The sequence below is a fragment of the Pristiophorus japonicus genome, chromosome 5, assembly GCF_044704955.1.
Source record: "Pristiophorus japonicus isolate sPriJap1 chromosome 5, sPriJap1.hap1, whole genome shotgun sequence".
In the NCBI taxonomy this organism is placed as follows: domain Eukaryota; kingdom Metazoa; phylum Chordata; class Chondrichthyes; family Pristiophoridae; genus Pristiophorus; species Pristiophorus japonicus.
In genome coordinates, this window is record NC_091981.1 from 246,503,270 (window position 1) to 246,521,460 (window position 18,191).

General features: G+C 43.2%; 1 protein-coding gene across 1 annotated transcript in view; it reads left to right on the top strand.

Annotated features, from left to right (window-relative positions):
* mtpap (mitochondrial poly(A) polymerase) overlaps positions 1–18,191 on the top strand; it is a 61,664-nt gene that overhangs the window by 17,788 nt on the left and 25,685 nt on the right. Inside the window, exons 3-7 of the mRNA XM_070880244.1 lie at positions 12,821–12,949; positions 13,347–13,436; positions 15,742–15,800; positions 16,324–16,375; positions 17,895–17,930. Coding sequence (XP_070736345.1) covers positions 12,821–12,949; positions 13,347–13,436; positions 15,742–15,800; positions 16,324–16,375; positions 17,895–17,930 — 366 coding nt within the window. The remainder of the gene's footprint in view (positions 1–12,820; positions 12,950–13,346; positions 13,437–15,741; positions 15,801–16,323; positions 16,376–17,894; positions 17,931–18,191) is intronic.

Below are 18,191 nucleotides of genomic sequence, written 5' to 3' on the forward strand. Positions count from 1 at the left end.
CCCTCCTCTCTCTTTCCCTCCCTCCCTCCCTCCTCTCTCTTTCCCTCCCTCCCTCCCTCCTCTCTCTCTCCCTCCCTCCCTCCCTCCTCCCTCCTCCTCCCTCCTCCCTCTCCCTCCCTCCCTCCCTCCCTCCCTCCCTCCCTCCTCCCTCCCTCCCTCCCTCCCTCCCTCCCTCCCTCCCTCCCTCCCTCCCTCCCTCCCTCCCTCCCTCCCTCCCTCCCTCCCTCCCTCCCTCCCTTCCTCTCTCTTTCCCTCCCTCCCTCCCTCCCTCCTCTCTCTTTCCCTCCCTCCCTCCCTCCCTCCTTCCCTCCTTCCCTCCCTCCCTCCCTCCTCCCTCCTTCCTCCTTCCCTCCTCTCTCCTTAAAAAAAAAATGTATTCATACAGTTGCAGTCAAGAATCCAGACTGCACCGGAATCCGCGACGATCGGTGGCAGGGTCTTTCGGAATCCATAACATGTTCCGAAATCCGGACCCGCCGACCTCGGCGGGGGGGGGGGCGCGCCGGCCCACCCGATGACGACCTCCTCGGTGGGGCAGGACTGCCCGAACAGCTCCTCGGTGGGAATTCTCTTTCTCTTTTCCCCCCCCCCCCCCCCCCCCCCCCCCCCCCACTTCTGACGTTCCAAAATCCGGAAATAACGGCACCTGGGGGCGGATGTTTCTGGATTTGTGACGTCAGAAAGCAAATTGGAAGCTCGGAATCCGGAACGGCCTTGTTCCTGAGGGTTCCGGATTTTAGGCGCAGCACCTGTACTGATGAAAATAAACTTGCCTTCATAGACAGGACTTTTAATATAAAAATAAACAGTAACATTTAATTTTTCTATTTTTTAAAACTCTTATGTTGGTAAAAGTAGTTTATCTCTTCTTCTAAGGTGGTCCCTTGTATCGAGGATGACTTGCTTCCACACCGAAAAGGGATAAGTTCACAGGTGTTTCAATGAAGGACCTGATATTTCCGGTCACGAACTACATGTTGAAGGGTGGAAGATGCCTGTGCGTGGATTTTTTTTTAATGTGTGGTGGCCATTGCACACCAGCCACCACAGGGGCTTGACAGACCAAGGTCTTGGTCCAGTGGCAAGGATTAACCAAGACCAGCTCTGTTGCATGGACCTAGTGCGCACACATATCGCAGTGTGGGCTGGCCCGTGCTGCCCCTGGGCCCTCGACTCTCCTGGGTCCGGAACTCGCGCCTCTCCTGGGCCCCAGTCACGGCGCTCTGCAATCTCTCGCTGCTCCTTCGCCCTGACCTCGCCGCTCCTGCTGTACCTGCCCACGCTCCGATCACCGACCTGGGTTATGTGACGGCCAATCCAGTCGCCCTCCAAGATGTCGCTCTCCTGCACTAGCTCACGCTGTACCTTGCAATGGTATACTGTCTACGGACTGTTCGCCTTTTATTGCCCTGACCTGCAGCTGGTGTTCTCACACCGGTCAGGCTGCCACGCTGTCCAGTAGGCTATACGCCTGCTTTTACCAGGCATAAGAGTTTGAAGGACATTCGCTGGGCAAGAGTTGGGCAAATAGCCCAAATGTCCTTCTCCCGTGGATGCATGCGATCTGACACAGATCACAAAAGCCGGTTCTCGGCGCATACGCATCGCGCACAGAGAACCGGCATTTGTGAAGCCTCTTTGGTGCGTGCGCACATCATATGTACCCGGAGAACCTGCAATTTTCGGCCCAGTGTTATTTGGCAGGTGATAGAAGGTCTGAAGAGATTGCGGAAATAGGGTGGTGTGAGCCCATGAACAAAGACCAGGATGAGGATTTTAATTTTAATGTGTTAGGGGACTGGGAGCCAATATCAGCCATTAAGAATGGTGTCAGTAGCAAGGAAGCAATTTCTGGTGGGAGCCAAATGCTTTAGTCTTCCCAATATTGAATTGGACAAAGTTATGTTTCTTCTAAGAGGTAATGTCAAACAAATAGTCTGGTAGCACAGAGGCAGTCAAGAATTGAGAGAGATAAGGGGTTATGGGGAGCGGGCAGGGAAGTGGAGCTGAGTCCATGATCAGATCAGCCATGATTGTATTAAATGGCGGAGCAGGCTCGAGGGGCCATATGGCCTACTGCTCTTATTTCTTATGATGGAGTGGCATAGCTCAGAGCTATAGTGTACATGTGAAAGCTGATCCCATGCCTGTGGATGGTTACACCTTGTAGAGAGGTGCAGGTTCAGAACCGGGTTGGTGTAATCGATAATGTGCAGAGCAAGGGGAACCCAGGTGAGATAGAGAATGAGGATCCACAGAAACTGATCCTATTCAACAGGTACAATGTACTTGCTACCTGTGAGGATAAGGATAAAGACTGTCGGAAGGACAGCCAGAATGCGGACCATGACACTTTGGACAGCCTGCTGCTCCAAAGGGGGTGGGGGGGGGGGGAGGAGGAGGAGGGATAGTGTAATATAGTAGTTGTAGGGGATTCTATAATTGGGGGGACAGATAGCATCCTTTGTAAGCAAGATCGAGTCTCACATGGTATGTTGCCTCCCTGATGCCAGGATGAGGGACATCTCAAACCGGCTTGAAAAGATACTGGAGAGGGAGGATCCTGTCATTGTGGTCCATGTTGGGGCCAACAACATAGGGAAGAGTAGGCAAGAGGTCCTGTTTGGGGAATACCAGCAACTAGGCGGCAAATTAAAGAACAGAACCTCAATGGTATAATTTCTGGATTATTACCTGAGCCATGTGCAAATTTGTATAGGGATAAGCAGATTTAGGAGGTGAATACATGGCTAAAGAAGTGGTGTGGGAAAGAGGGGTTCCATTTCAGGGGACACTAGTACCAGTATTGGGACAGGAAGGAACTGTACCATTGGGACGGGATCCACCTGAACCAGTCTGGGGCCAGGGTCCTAGTGGAAAGGATAAATAGGGCGGTCACGAGACTTTAAAAACTAATAAATGGGGGGAGGGCTCAGGTGGAAATTGTAGTACAAACAATAGTTCAAAAACAAAAGGGAAGAGAGTAGATTAACAGTCAGAAATTGTACTTTAGGTACTACAAGTAATGGGAAAACTAAAAGATGTAAAGTGATTAAACCAGGAGAGAGAAATAAGAAACATGTGAGTAAAACATTAGAGCAGAAGGACAGGCTAGGGTAAGTGGCCCAAATAAGCGTTTTTTATTCAAACACAGAGTCTAAGGAATAAATTGAATGAACGGCAGGCGCACATTCAACTTGGAGCGTATGACATGGTAACCGTATTGGCACATGGTGGCAAGATGGTCAGGACTGGGAAGTAAATATACCATGTTGTAAGGTAGACAGGAAAGATGGGGAAAATGGCAGAGGAGGATGAATAGCTTATTGATTAAAGATGAAATCACTTATGATGAGAGGATATAACTGGAGGTAAGCAAGAAGTGGAGACTTTATGGGTAAAATTTTAAAAATAGGAAAGGATTTAAGACTGCACTGGGAGTTGTGTGTAGGCCCCCTGTAGCAACTGTAAAGTGTTGGATTGTATAACTACAGAGATTAGACAAGCGTGTATCAAAGGCAGAGTGGTTTTAATGGGCGATTTTAACTTTCATATAGATTAGGATAAGCAGAAAGGAGTTACAAATCCCCAGGACCAGATGGTTTCCATCCCAGGGTTTTAAAGAAAGTAGGTGGGAACGTTGCAGGTGCTCTATAACTATAATCTCCAAAGTTCTCTCGATTCAGGAACAGTTCCTTTTTTATATTGGAAAATTGTGCACGTCACTTCACGATTTAAGAATGGTGAGAGAGGGAAATCAGGGAATTATAGACCAGTTAGCCTAACATCTGTTTGGAAAATACTAGAGTCTATAATTAAGAATAGGGTGACTGAACACCTTGAGTTTTCAGCTATCGGAGAGAGCGAGCATGGATTTGTGAAAGATTGGTCATGTCTGATGAACCTGATTGAATTTTTTGAAGAGATAACTAAAGTAATGGGCAGGGGAATGTCGAAAGATGTTATTTATATGGACTGCCAGAAGGTATTTTATAAAGTCACAAGAGACTGTTAACTAAGGTTGACACCTATGGAATTGGAGGAAAATTATTGATCTGGTTAGGAAATTGGCTGAGCAGCAGGAGACAGAGTAGTGAGAATGGGCAGGCACTCTAATTGTCAGGGTGTAGTGTTTTGCAGGGATCTGTGTTGGGGCCTCAACTATTCACAGTATTTATTAACGACTTAGATGATGGCATAGAAAGCCATATATCCAAGTTTGCTGATGACACAAAGATAGGCAGTGTAAATGAAAGCATAAAATTACAAAGAGATATTAATAGATTAAGTGAATGGGCAAAACTGTGGCAAATGGATTTCAATGTAGGCCAGTGTGAGGTCATCCACTTTGGACCTAAAACGGATAGATCAGGGTACTTTCTAAATGGTGAAAAGCTAAAAATAGTGGAGGTCCAAAGAGACTTGGGGGTACAGGTACAGAGATCATTAAAATGTCATGAACAGATACAGAAAATAATCAAAAAGGCTAATGGAATGCTGACCTTTGTATCTAGAGGAGTAGACTACAAGGGAGTTGAAGTTATGTTGCAGCTGCACAAAGCCCTGGTTAGACCACACTTGGAGTACTGTGAGCAGTTCTGGGCACCTCACTTTAGGAAGGATATATTGGCCTAGGAGGAGTGCAGCATAGATTTACCAGAGTGATGCCCAGACTCCAAGGGTTAACTTATGAGGAGAGGTTACACAAATTGGGGTTGTAGTCCCTAGAATTTAGAAGATTAAGGGGTGATTTGATCGAAGTTTTCAGGATATTAAGGGGAACAGATAGGATAGCAAAAGAGGAACTATTTTCACTAGTTGAGGATTCTAGGGCTAGGGGGCATAGGTCTGGCTCTAATTTTTTAGACTTTCAGGAGTGAAATTAGGAAACACTTCTACACACAAAGGGTGGTAGAAGTTTGAAACACTCTTCTGCAAACGGCAATTGATATCAGATCAATTAATTTTAAATCTGAGATTGATAGATGTTTGTAAACCAAAGATATTAAGGGATATGAGACAAAGACAAGAACATGGAGTTAGGTCACAGATCAGCCATGCTCTCATTGAATGGCGGTACAGGCTTGAGGGGCTAAATGGCCTCCTCCTGTTCCTATGATATCGCTGAGGGACCGCAAGTTTAGATAAGGGAAAGGAGGGGAAATATTCAAATCATTGTACCTATTTGGGACCTGTTTTTCACTTTTCTTTATAATAGTGATATGTCAGTAAATGGTTAAATGAAATTAATGTTGTAGGCAGAACTTTGTCCAGAGTTACAATGTCTCATTTATCATTTGTTATCATTTGTGATATCCTGTTAATTTGAGATTGACCATCTGCTGTATCTCCTCGTCCTTGTTAATTCAGTGCTATCAACTGGAACATCTAGATTAATATTTTTCTTTGTCTGCTTGCCATTAAATAGAGTTTTTATAACATTTAATTTAGCTTTTGACATGACCAAGTAGCACTATTTTCTCCAGAGCAGCCAGGACAAGGAATTGCTCATAAACAGTGGTGAAAGCAGATGCAATAATCTGCACGTATATTGTTACACGTATGTTTGGCAGAGGAATATTTGGTAGGAAGGTTAGCCAGGAATGGATATGTCCAGTTTCTTTGAATGACAGTGGAGTATAAATAGAAGCGTGCCCATTACTGCAGGAGCACTTTTCTCAGTAACAATACATTGGTACAGGATCTATTAAAGCAAATAATAAACCAAAACCATAAGAACATACCTTGTGTGCTTGGGAGAGCAAAGTAACTGAAAGTCTTCAAATAGTATAATAGTGGGAGACTGGAGCTTGCTGTATTGTTTTCAGGAGAAGGTCCATAGCGTACCATTTATTGTATATTCCCTTGCCTTGCTAGCGCTCCCCAAATGCATTCCCACACACTTCTCCCTAAGGAAGCTCAGTGTGATTGTTTTGTGTACGATATGTATTTCACTTAAGTGTGCACAGTTAGCCACAATCTTGAGGTATCAGTTCAGAGTTGGGAAACTATACTAATGAAGATGTATGATTTTTATGAGTAAGATAGCTATGCTAAGTTAACTTGCATATTGTAAAAAAAAACATTCATGAGCCGTATCATAGAAATTTACGGTACAGAAGGAGGCCATTCGACTCATCGTGTCTGCCGGCCAAAAAAGAGCTATCTAGCCTAATCCCACTCTCCAGCTCTTGGTCCGTAACCTTGTAGGTTACGGCACTTCAGGTGCATAACCAATTACTTTTTAAATGTAGTGAGGGTTTCTGCCTCTATTACCCTTTCAGGCAGTGAGTTCCAGACCCCCACCACCTTCTGGGTGAAAAAGATCTACTCAATCCCTCTCTAAATCTTTTACCAATTACTTTAAATCTATGCACCCTAGTTACTGACCGCTCTGTGAGGTGGAATAGGTCCTTCCGATCCACTATATCTAGGCCCCTCATAATTTTATACACCTCAATAAGGTCTCCCCTCTGCCTCCTCTATACGAAAGAAAACAACCCCAGCCTATCCAATCTTTTCTCGTGACTAAAATTCTCCAGTCTTAGCAATATAGTCGTAAATCTCTTCTGTATCTTTTCTAGTGCAATCACACCTTTCCTGTAATGTGGTGACCAGAACGGTCACACAGTACTCTAGATGTGGCTTAACTAGTTTTTTTTATACAATTCAAGTATAACCTCCCTGCTCTTGTATTCTATGCCTCGGCTAATAAAGGCAAATATCCCATATGCCTTCTTAACCACCTTACCTATCTGTCCTGCTACCTTCATGGATCTGTAGACATGAACTCCAAGGTACCTCTGTTCCTCTACATTTCTCCATATCCTGCCATTTACTGTGTATTCCCTTGGCTTATTAGCCCTTGCTACATGCATTACCTCACACTTCGGACTGAATTCCATTTGCCACCTTTCTGCGCATATGACCAGTCCATTGATATCTTCCTACAGTCTTTAGCTTTCTTCCTCACTATCAACCACATAGCCAATTTTTGTATCATCTGCAAACTTCTTAATCATGCCCCCTACATTGAAGTCTAAATCATTGATGTATGCCGCAAAAAGCAAGACACCTAGTACTGAGCCCTGCGGAACCCCACTGGAAACAGCCTTCCAGTCAAAAACACTAACATCCGTTGACCATTACCCTTTGCTTCCTACCACATAGCCAATTTTGGATCCAATTTGCCACTTGCCCTTGGATCCCATGGGCTTTTATGAGGACAGGATTTGCTGGTGTTGGGCATGTGAAATACACTGTATTAAACACTGTAGAAGGTGCAATAAATAACCCATCAGCTATAACAATAAAGCAGTGGGTTACATACTGTAAAGTGAGAATTTAAGTCCAAACCTAGAACTTGCCAGCCTCGCGTGGTTCTCTGTTCTCAACTTTTTACTTGGTCATCTTCAACCATTACAAATCTTCAACCATTCTGTCCAATCTCTCAAGAAAAGGCTGATGCGATCAATTCTACTTGGTAAAGCACATCTTCAGTCAGCTGCATGAAGTCAGTGACTTTGACTTGCCCTCCCACTGAAGGAGGAAGAGTGCCAATGATGCAAGGACCTAGATAGGAATAAGTAGGGGGAAAAATAAGGTCTGTAAGAATACAGTGACGTTGTTTTACAGTGCCTTGTTTTCTGTGTGTTGTATGTTTTCCAAAGAGAGAATCATGAACCAAGTGCATAGTTCAACTTAGTGTATGTTATAGATACTAAGGTTTAATTTGATCATTTACTGAAGGTCTTTGCTATTAAATTGGGGCAAATGTGCATGTTGTAAGAGTTGCTCTCAATGTACCAGCTCTCAGCAGATTCAATAAACACTTTCCACATATTTTCACTTCAACATGGATTAATTGTGGAAACATTCACAGCCATTGAGACAAATGTCTCATTTCTCTAGGAAATCCAGTTTCCGCCATGATATTAATTGAAACAACTGAAATATGAGCTACTGGCTACTCATCAGTGCAGAGGCAGGAGATGACATGCCTGCACCCAAAATGACTGCATAAAGTTAGAACAGTGAGACTGCAGCTCAGAAATCAGTTGTAACATGTAGTCCCCAATGACTCAGCAGAATATTTTCTTCTCTATTCGCCTCAGGAAATTCCCTGTCTAGCCTTTTATTATAGGTTTTGTGCTCGAGTTACATGGGTAAATATTCTGCAGAAAATGAAGTTTGTTTTGGAAGATGATGTATCATACATGGCCAAATGACCTTTTCTTTTCTGAACTTTATGTTCTTAATACATCATGTAGAGAGCCTTACTGCAGAGAACTATATTAGACTTAATGGCTAGCAGCCCACAAGGGTTGATTAGTAAATTAGAAGTAGGTCTGCATATTTTGGAACTATGGAAAAAGCTCTCTGGAAGATTACGCAGAAAATCGAAGTAGAAAATAAAACAAAAGGAAAAATGACGATCCTTTGAAGGTTATTCTTAAGAACGTGGAATGCAAGTATCCTCTATCCCTATGATGGAAAGGATATTAGAAAAACCTGGGTGTCAGCCACTCTTACCTGTTGCTTATGGAATCAACCAAAGAGCATCCATCTCCTCAAATCCCCCTTAGACTTCCTAATTTGTGTTGGCCTTAATAATCTTCAGGATATACATACTAAAATCCTGGCAAGGACCTCTGTAACCGGTCCCCTCTGGAATAATACTGATACTCTCTGAGGGAGGAGGCTCCCAATGAGTGACAAGACCAGGGGTTCTAGTGGCCCTGTCAGCTATCAGATGGTGACACAGAATGGTCCAACCAACACCTGAGGGATTGCGACTTCCATAGAGATTTATACGTGGTATGCATGCTTGCTCATCCCAGAACGGATTTCTAGATTCCAAACTGAATTTGATAAGCCCTTTCCTCAGCCATTTATCAGGACCTTCCTGTCCATGCACTTTGAGGAAATCATCATCATCATCAGGCAGTCCCTCGGAGCGAGGATCTCTTGCTTCCTCGCCAAAAAATGATGAGTTCACAGGTGTTTCAATGAAGGACTGACTATTCCAGGTCCTGAACTACATCCTGAAGGGTGGAAGATGCCTGTGCATGGATTTTTTTAACGTGGGGTGGCCGTTGCACACCAGCCACCACACGCGCTTGACAGAGCTCGGTCTTGGTCCAGTGCCAAGGGTTATCCAAGACGACTGGAGACCAGCTCTGCTGCACGGACCTAGTGCGCACACATATCGCAGTGTGGGCTGGCCCGTGCTGCCCCTGAGGAAATATATAATATGTGAAGGCATGAGAAAAAGTTTTGTCGTTCATTGTAGCAGCCTTTGTCAGACAGTCATACAATTGCACATGTCTTTAACTGGGCACTGAACTTGCCAGAGTTACGTCTCGAGGCACTGCACAATGTTGTTCCAACGGGTACTGGAATTCTTATAGACTGAGAGAAATAGTGAAAAACCAGCCAGAGTCAGGACATGACTTGTCCTTCACAGACAGATAGTTCTCGGCATAGTCTGGATAGTTTCAGGACCTTACAACTTCCTCATTGCTGTGGTACAGCATATTAGCATAACTCTGGCTGTGGGGCCATATCTGCACAGCAACACTGCAGCTCCACTTCATTGTTTGTAAAAAAAAATGTATAAATTCCCCTCCATTTCAGCATTCACAGGGCAGTAATGTGCCCTGCAGACTATTTCTGCAACTCGAGCACAGTTATTGAACCAATTCTAGTCCACCTATTAAAGTAGAGAGTTGTAATAAATTTTAAAAAAACTGTACAAGAGTGCCTGCCTAAAACATGCAATGGGATTTTTGTAAAAAATGTAATAAATGAATGAACAGGATCAGATTAGAAATCTATTTCTTGGCTATCAGAAAGCATTAGGTGAAGTGTTAAATGCTTGTGAGATCAGTGGTGTGGGGCCAAGACCATAAGTGCAGGACACCATCAAGATTGAAAAGAATGAAAGAAAAGGCAAGGCGAGTCAGAAAGTAACGAGTAGGCAACTCAAAATTTGGGACTTAGAACCTCCAGATTGTAGGAGGAAGGAACGTTGAGAGGAGTAAGGAATGCCATGTTTTTTGAAGTCCTGGAAGTGAATGATTTGGTATAGAGGTGATTGTATTGAAAACAACAATCGGGGTGTTGGAAGATAGAAAAGCACATGAGAAGCTATATTTGAAATTCAGAAGGAATAAAAGAGGAAGGTTCAGAGGCGCATTGCCCATTGTAGCAGCAAGACAATAGTTACTAATTTGATTATTTTTTTGTGTACAAAATGGAGGAAAATGAGTGCAAAATTGACACAATTCATTGTTAATGCGTTGGATAATTCAGCTGTCAAAAGGTGAAGTAAATAATTTTTTTTTCCTAAAAATTGGGAAGTAGTGAGTGATATTATTACAGCATTCTGCTTCACTACTTGCTGTGTGCACTTTCGCCCATATTGAAAATTCCCATTCTTTGGTATAAAACTAAAATGTATACAATCATAAGGATCTATTTTAGATGGAATTATTTTGAGGAATTGCAAGCAGCAGCTACGAACTTAATTCCATTTGTGAATAAAGTGTAGAGCCGGATTCTGAAACCATGTAAGTGTATTTCCCCCGCTCACTTCCAACCGCTACAAAAAACTGACCCCTTCCCCAGTTGTTCAAGAAAGCAAAAAGGGAAAATGTAAAAAAAACTGCATTTTCAAACCATATAGAGGAAACCCATTCTAAATGGATTACTTTATTTAACTCTTACAACTAAAGGGAAAAAAGTTCTTAATTTTGCTCAGTAAAAACACTTAAAATTTGCAAAAGACTTGGTGGCATTGAATAAGATATAGTTGCATTTAAAATATTTGTATGAAAATGAGGTGTTATTCAGTCTTCCCTCTTGCATTGTAGCTGCTGAATCTGTTTTCTTGCAATTGACATTTCAAAAAAATTATTTTCATGAATATTAATAAGCCAGCATTTTCTCGGAATCACCAGGACCTTCCTTTCCATGAACATTGAGGAAATAAGTAGTATGTGAAGTTTTGTCATCCATTGTAGCAGCCTTTGGTGGATGGTCATACAATTAAATCGGCATTCATATCCTTGCTCGTCAGTTAAACCTCTTGATGTAAACAGATTGATTGGGAAGCTGGTGGTAATCGGTTTGCAGTTGCTCAATGATTGCTCGAGGTCTGCTGTTGGCACCTGATGCTGTGCATAGGCTGCTCTTCTCTGACTTCAGTTCCCTTTTGATTTGTAGGTATGCAGTCAGGGGTTGTATGCAATGCAGCCCAAGAGGAGAAGTACATTATGGTCCCTCGTTCATGGCTGGAGCTGGCCAACAGAAAATAGCTTGCAAGTATCAGTAGCCAATGGAAAGTAAGCACTTGATAGAAAAGCAAATTATAATTTAAATGGAGAAAATTGCAAAGTGCTGCAGTACAGAGGGACCTGGGGGTCCTTGTACATGAAACACAAAAAGTTACATCATAGGCGGTCCCTCGAAACGAGGATGACTTGCTTCCATGCCAAAAAAGGATGAGTTCACAGGTGTTTCGAATGAAGGACTTCAAGGGTGGAAAATGCCTGCGCATGGATTTTTTTAACGTTTGGTGGCTGTTGCACACCAGCCACCACACTGGCTTGACCAAGCTAGGTCGTGATTCGATGGCAAGGATTACCCAAGATGACTGGAGACCTGCTCTGCTGCACAGACCTAGTGCGCGCACATCGCAGTGTGGGCTGGCCCGTGCTGCCCCTGGCCCCGAACTCACGCCTCCCCTGGGCCCCGATCACGTCCCTCTACAGTCTCTCGCCATTCCTTCGCCCCAATCTCGCCACTCCTGCTGTATCTGCCCACGCTCCAATCACTGACCTGGACCTTGATGATGTCACTCTTCACCTCTGTCGCCCTCCTGCACCAGCTTGCGCTGCTCCCTGGAATAGTATGCCTCCCGCCGCTCCGTTTATGGCCCCGACCTGCCGCTGGTGTTCTCACGCAAGTCGGAGCCTCCACGCTGGTACAGCAAGTAATCTGGAAGGCAAATGGAATGTTGGCCTTTATTGCAAAGGAGGATGGAGTATAAAAGCGGAGAAGTCCTGCTACAATTGTACAGGGTATTGGTGGGGCCACGCCTAGAGTACTGCGTACAGTTTTGGTCTCTGTATATAAGGAAGAATATACTTGCATTGGAGGCTATTCAAAGAAGGTTCATAGATTGATTCCGGAGATATGGGGATTGACTTATGAAGATAGGTTGGGCCTATACTCATTAGAGTTCAGAAGAATGGTCTCAATTTTCCCCAGTGATTTGTGTCGTTTCTTTGGCGCAGGCTGTTTTTTTTTGGCCTAAGTTTTTTTTTTAAAAAAAACACCAGTTTCCCCAATCAATTTGCACCAGCATAACTCAGTTACAATTTTTTTAGGGATGTTTTTTTCAGCCAAAGGGGGCGTAAACCTGTCACCCACGCCAATTCTGGCCAGTTGAAAGTTACTTCAGTTCTTCTTAGGCCAGCATATGTGGCCTCTGTAGAAAAACCTTCTGAGTTAAGGAAATTGGCGCAGGTAAGGAAATCTGTGCAGGTAAGTGCAGCAGATATCCGGACAGCAGGAGCGGTGGGGAGGGAAGTCTTTCGGATATGGTTAAGTGCGGGGTCCGGGAGGCCATTTGGCCTGGGATAGGTGCGGGGGAAGGGACCTGGAGGGCATTCGACCAGGGCTAGGTGCTTGTGAAGTTGCGGCAATGTATTTTAATGTGCTTGTACAGGTTGCGAGCGGGCTGTATGTTTCACTTTCCAACCTCAGCCCGCATTGTGTCCCTGATTACCGTGGCAACCTGATCTTTTTGGCGCAGATCAAGGCTCCACCCCTGAAACTAAAGGGCAGGCTAGGCTGCGCCAAATTGAAGAAATCAAACTGGGGAAACTTGGAACATTATTTGTGGTGTACTTGGGACCCAAAGAAAACAAGTATAACTCTTCAAGTAAGATAATGAAGGGGCTCAACAAGGTGGATGCAGAGAGGATATTTCCACTCATAGGGGAAACTAAAACTAGGGGGCATAGTCTCAGAATTAGGGGTCGCTCATTTAAAACTGAGATGAGGAGGAAGTTCTTCTGTGGAATTCTCTGCCCCAGAGGGTTGTGGAGGCTGGGTCATTGAATATATTTAAGGCAGAGATAGATTTTTTTTGTACGATAAGGGTTATGGGGAGTGGGCAGGGAAGTGGAGCTGAGTCCATGATCAGATCAGCCATGAGCTTATTAAGGGCGGAGCAGGCTCGAGGGGCCAAACGGCCTGCTCCTGTTCCTATTTCTTTCTTATATTCTTATGACAGTGGTGGTGCATTAAGTCAGCTTTGTGCTCATGCAACCCCCTAGGATGGTTTGAGGATTTGCACACTTGGGATGTCATCGATGTTCCCTTTCAGCTGCCTGGCCACGCAGCACTCCAGGGGTCCCGCGCAGCCGGTGAGCCGGCTTTTATATTGGAAAAAAACTGAATTTTGAGTGGTCTGCGCAGCCCCCCACCACCAAAAATTACAGGGAACATTGGAGGTCATGTGATAAAAGCTCCAAGAATATATACGACGAGAGTTGGCCATTTTGGGAAGGGACGACAAATACAACAGCCACAGTGTTAACGATGTGCAACAATACTTATCAGCATGATTTATATTTTTACGTAATGGAAAGCATTCTGTAGGATCTCCTTTTTTAAAAAAAAACATGTTTATGGGTGTTGGCACAGTCTGTGCCCGAATGTTGCTCATTATTCACCAACATAATATTTAAGTGCTGTATCATTGATTTGCCATCAGTTCTTTAGTATTTAATTCAAATTTAGGTAGGGAAGTCTTTTCATTGAATAAAATGGTTACAAAGCATTAATAAACTTGCAGAATGTGCATTTAATTGAAAAATGATTTTCAATGTAGATAAGTGTGAAGTGGTGTATTTTGGTAGGAAAATAAGGAGGCTGCATATTGCTCTGATCTCCATGTTATAAAAAGCATATAGAGGTGCAAAAAAGATTCATAGGACGATACCAGAACTGAGAGGTTATAACTATCAGGAAAGACTGAACACACTGGGGCTCATTTCTCCAGGAAAGCGAAGGCTGAGGGCTGACATGATAGAGGTCTTTGATTATGGAAGGGTTTGATAGGGTAAACATGGAGAAAATGTTTCCACTTGTGGGGAAGATCAAAGCTCGAAGCCATAAATATAAGGAATCACTAATAAATTCAGGAGAAACCTCTTTACCCAGTGTGCAGTAAGAATGTGGAATGGAGTAGTTGAGGTGAATAGCATAAATGCATTTAAGAACATAACAAATAGGAGCAGGAGTAGGCCATTTGGCCCCTTGAGCCTGCTCCACCATTCTTCTACCACAACTCCACTTGCCTGCACTATCCCCATATCCCTTGTTTCCCTTAATATCCAAAAATCTATCGATCTCTGTCTTGAATATGCTCAACAACTGAGCTTCCACAGCCCTCTGGGCTAGAGAATTCCAAAGATTCACAACCCGCTGAGTGAAGAAATTTCTCGTAATTTCAGTCCTAAATGGCTGACCCATTATACTGAGACTGACTCCTTGTTCTAGACTCCCCAGCAGGGGAAACATCCTCCCTGCATCTACCCTGTCAAGAATTTTGTATAGGAAGCTAGATAAGCATATGAGGGAGAAAGGAATAGAATGGCATGCTGATGGGGTTAGATGAAGAGGCGGCGTTATGGAACATAAATGCCGGCATAGACCATTTGGGCCGTATGTCCTGTTTCTGTATTATAGACTCGATATAACTTGCTACTACAATTAATGGCTTAGATACATAACTTGTGGTTTGGAGAGACTGTTCCTCCAAAGTACAGATTGCCCAAATCCCATACCTTAAATGATACAGGCAAACTAAAAATAGGGGGAGGATTGGGAGTCCCACAAAAGAAGTTTCAGAAAATGTAAAGGATAAATAGAGAGAAGCCTTTTCTCTCTGTTTTCTATGTTCTAGAGTTATTCTTGATAATGTTAAACGACTGTTTTACCTCATTTATTTAATCAAACTTTTATTTAAAAATTATATACCAACATTTATTATTATTGAGCAACATTCTCTAGATAAGGTGTACATAAAAGGAAATATAAAGAGTGAGCTAGCCTTTATACTGATGGTTTAAATTACATCAGTTCACTGCAGTGAGGTTCATTGACCTGAAATATGCGATGCAAAAGAGCCCTGGTGACATGTTTCTGAATACATTTCCTTCAGTCTGTAAATAAAGGTCAGCTGACCATGACCTACAGGTTATCATTTTGATTTGGGGGATGGGGTTGCAATTAATCCTGGCCCTCCTACAATACTTGTTTGACTCTGATATTTACAAGGGGCCGACCTTTGAGCAGCCAGGAAACCCTGTAAATACGGGCAACGCGGACATCCTGCTAAATTTAACGACGGGACCTCATTTTACTTGTTTTTTGTTTCCCGCCCGGCATTTGGCTAGATTGAGGCTGGCTGACTCTCGGATGGGAAATCCTGTAGTGGAAGGCTGGAGACGGGAGAGGGAGGGAAAAATTACTGGTAGGGGAAGGGTGGGGGATCGGGTCACCATGGCGGGTCGAGATCTGATCACCGGGAGGGAGCCAGATTGTAGCTGGTTAGCTGGCGGGAGGGGGGGAACTGGGTCAAAAGCACTCCTGCTCCTCCTGGCCCACAAGCGGTGCCAGAAAAGCATTTACCTGCTGGATCCAGTCGTTCTCGTCTTCCTTTAGCTGCTGGATTTGACGTGCCCTGGGAAACCCGGCTCGCAGCCGATGAATCCAAATCTGAGGTACGCAGCCTCATTAACGCACTAAAATTACTGACTGGCCTCTGGAGAGCAGGTTACGCGCCCACCCCAACCCGACCCGGTTAAATCGCAAGTAGGCAGTTCGTGGTGGGTTGACTTTGGGTTTCCCTTTACAAAAAGTCTAACCCGGCCCCCCCCCCACCCATTCTGGGAGATTAAAATTCCCCCCTTTATCTCTTAGCTGTTTGTGGAATGTTGTTAGCACAGAATGGCTGCCACATTTGCTTACATAACACTAAGTGCACTTCTGAAATGCTTTGAGGCATGAAAAAACATTATACAATGTATGACAACCGTTTGTCTCAGAATACGGTGGTGTATGTGCCAGAGCAGTTCAGTTACACTTGCATGCTGCAAGGGTTTTTAAAATATATCGGTGCATTTATACTGACTCCTGGTGATAGAATCAAGGTAATGTCTCCCATGATGGCTGTGTAAAAGTTTAAAATACATCTGTGTGAGGTACTGAATTGAGTTGTTATTTCTCACTAAAATATGACTTTAGGATGCTCCCACGATAAAGGAAAGTGGGTTCAGACAACACTTGTGCTGCATCTGTAAGTATTTGAGGGTAATTCCTACTGAATTTAAAATACCGTGCACTCCAAGAGGCAAGAATAAAATACAGCTATTTTAAATGAATAATGATTGGTAGTTTGAGGGTTAATGAGCTCTAAAGTCCAGACAAAATTCAGCATTTAATGCTATGAATCAGCACATACTCACATAATACAAGTGAAATCTATGTTCGTTATTTTGCCAAATGTCACATAATTGTATGCCATGATATGAGATATCTCAACCCTCTTCAGCCTCTTAAATAGTTCAAATTGTTGCTGCATGTTATTGTTGGCATCTGTGGACATTTTAAAAATAGTTTCAAGACATTGTGTTTAATAGAAACTTGAAACAAAACTTGACAATTTTGTATCGCTTGGTCTAACAAAAGTTGACACGTACCAATTGGTTATATTAAAAATGAATAAATATAATTAAACAATTCCTTTTTGAGAATTAATTGAATGCACTACTCTCATCGACCCTCCTTGTTATCTACTCAAAAAATACAATTGAGTTAGTCAGACATGACCTTCCCTTGACGCATCTTGCTACAGCTATATAAGGTATTGGTGAGGCCACACCTGGAATACTGCGTGCAGTTTTGGTTTCCATATTTATGAAAGGATATACTTGCTTTGGAGGCAGTTCAGAGAAGGTTCACTAGGTTGATTCCGGAGATGAGGGGGTTGACTTATGAGGAATGGCTGAGTAGGTTGGGTCTCTACTCATTGGAATTCAGAAGAATGAGAGGTGATCTTATCGAAACGTATAAGATTATGAGGGGGCTTGACAAGGTGGATGCAGACAGGATGTTTCCACTGATGTGGGAGACTAGAACTGAGGGGCTTAGAATAAGGGGCTGCCCATTTAAAACTGAGATGAGAAGAAATTTCTTCTGAGGGTTGTAAATCTGTGGAATTCGCTGCCTCAGAGCTGTGGAAGCTGAGACATTGAATAAATTTAAGACAGAAATAGACAGTTTCATAAACAATAAGGGGTTATGGGGAGCAGGCGGGGAAGTAGAGCTGAGTCCATGATCAGATCAGCCATGATCTTATTGAATGGCGGAGCAGGCTCGAGGGGCCATATGGCCTACTCCTGTTCCTATTTCTTATGTTCTTATGGATATTGGATCAAACTTGGGATTATTCCAGTCTCTCTGGTTCAGCTGCTACTTACTTTCATAACCAGCTGAGCCATTGATGACCAAGAATAACACTCTTATTGAACTTTAGAGGAATTATGGCATTATGACATTAATTATTGAAAGCTGTAATGGTTAGTATTTTTAAAATAAAACCTTATGTTTTGTGATCTTTTCAAAACAAGATTAACTCATGGACCGCAAATGTACTTTCAAAAAAATAAAACCAGTGAAAGGAATTTCAGAAATTCAGAATATTAGGACCAGTTCTGATGAAAGGTCATCCACCTTGAAACATTAACTCCGTTTCTCTGTCCATAGATGCTGCCCGACGTGCTGAGCATTTCCAGCATTTTCTGTTTTTGTTTCAGATTTCCAGCAGCTGCAGTATTTTGCTTTTGTGAAAGGTATTTCAGCCTGAGCAAAATGTGCTATTTATTTACAACCTGTTATCGTCAAAAATACCAATTGCTGAAAATGGTTGTACTTTTGTGGGGGTGGGGGGAAATTATCCTAAATTTTCTATGTGACTAAAAGACTAAAATTTAAAATAGAGATGTGCCTAAATCTAAAGTTAATATAATTTCTCGGACTGTTAAAGGTCAATAGTTCATCATCATCATCATAGCAGCCCCTCAAAATCAAGGAAGCTTCCACTCTAAAAGTGA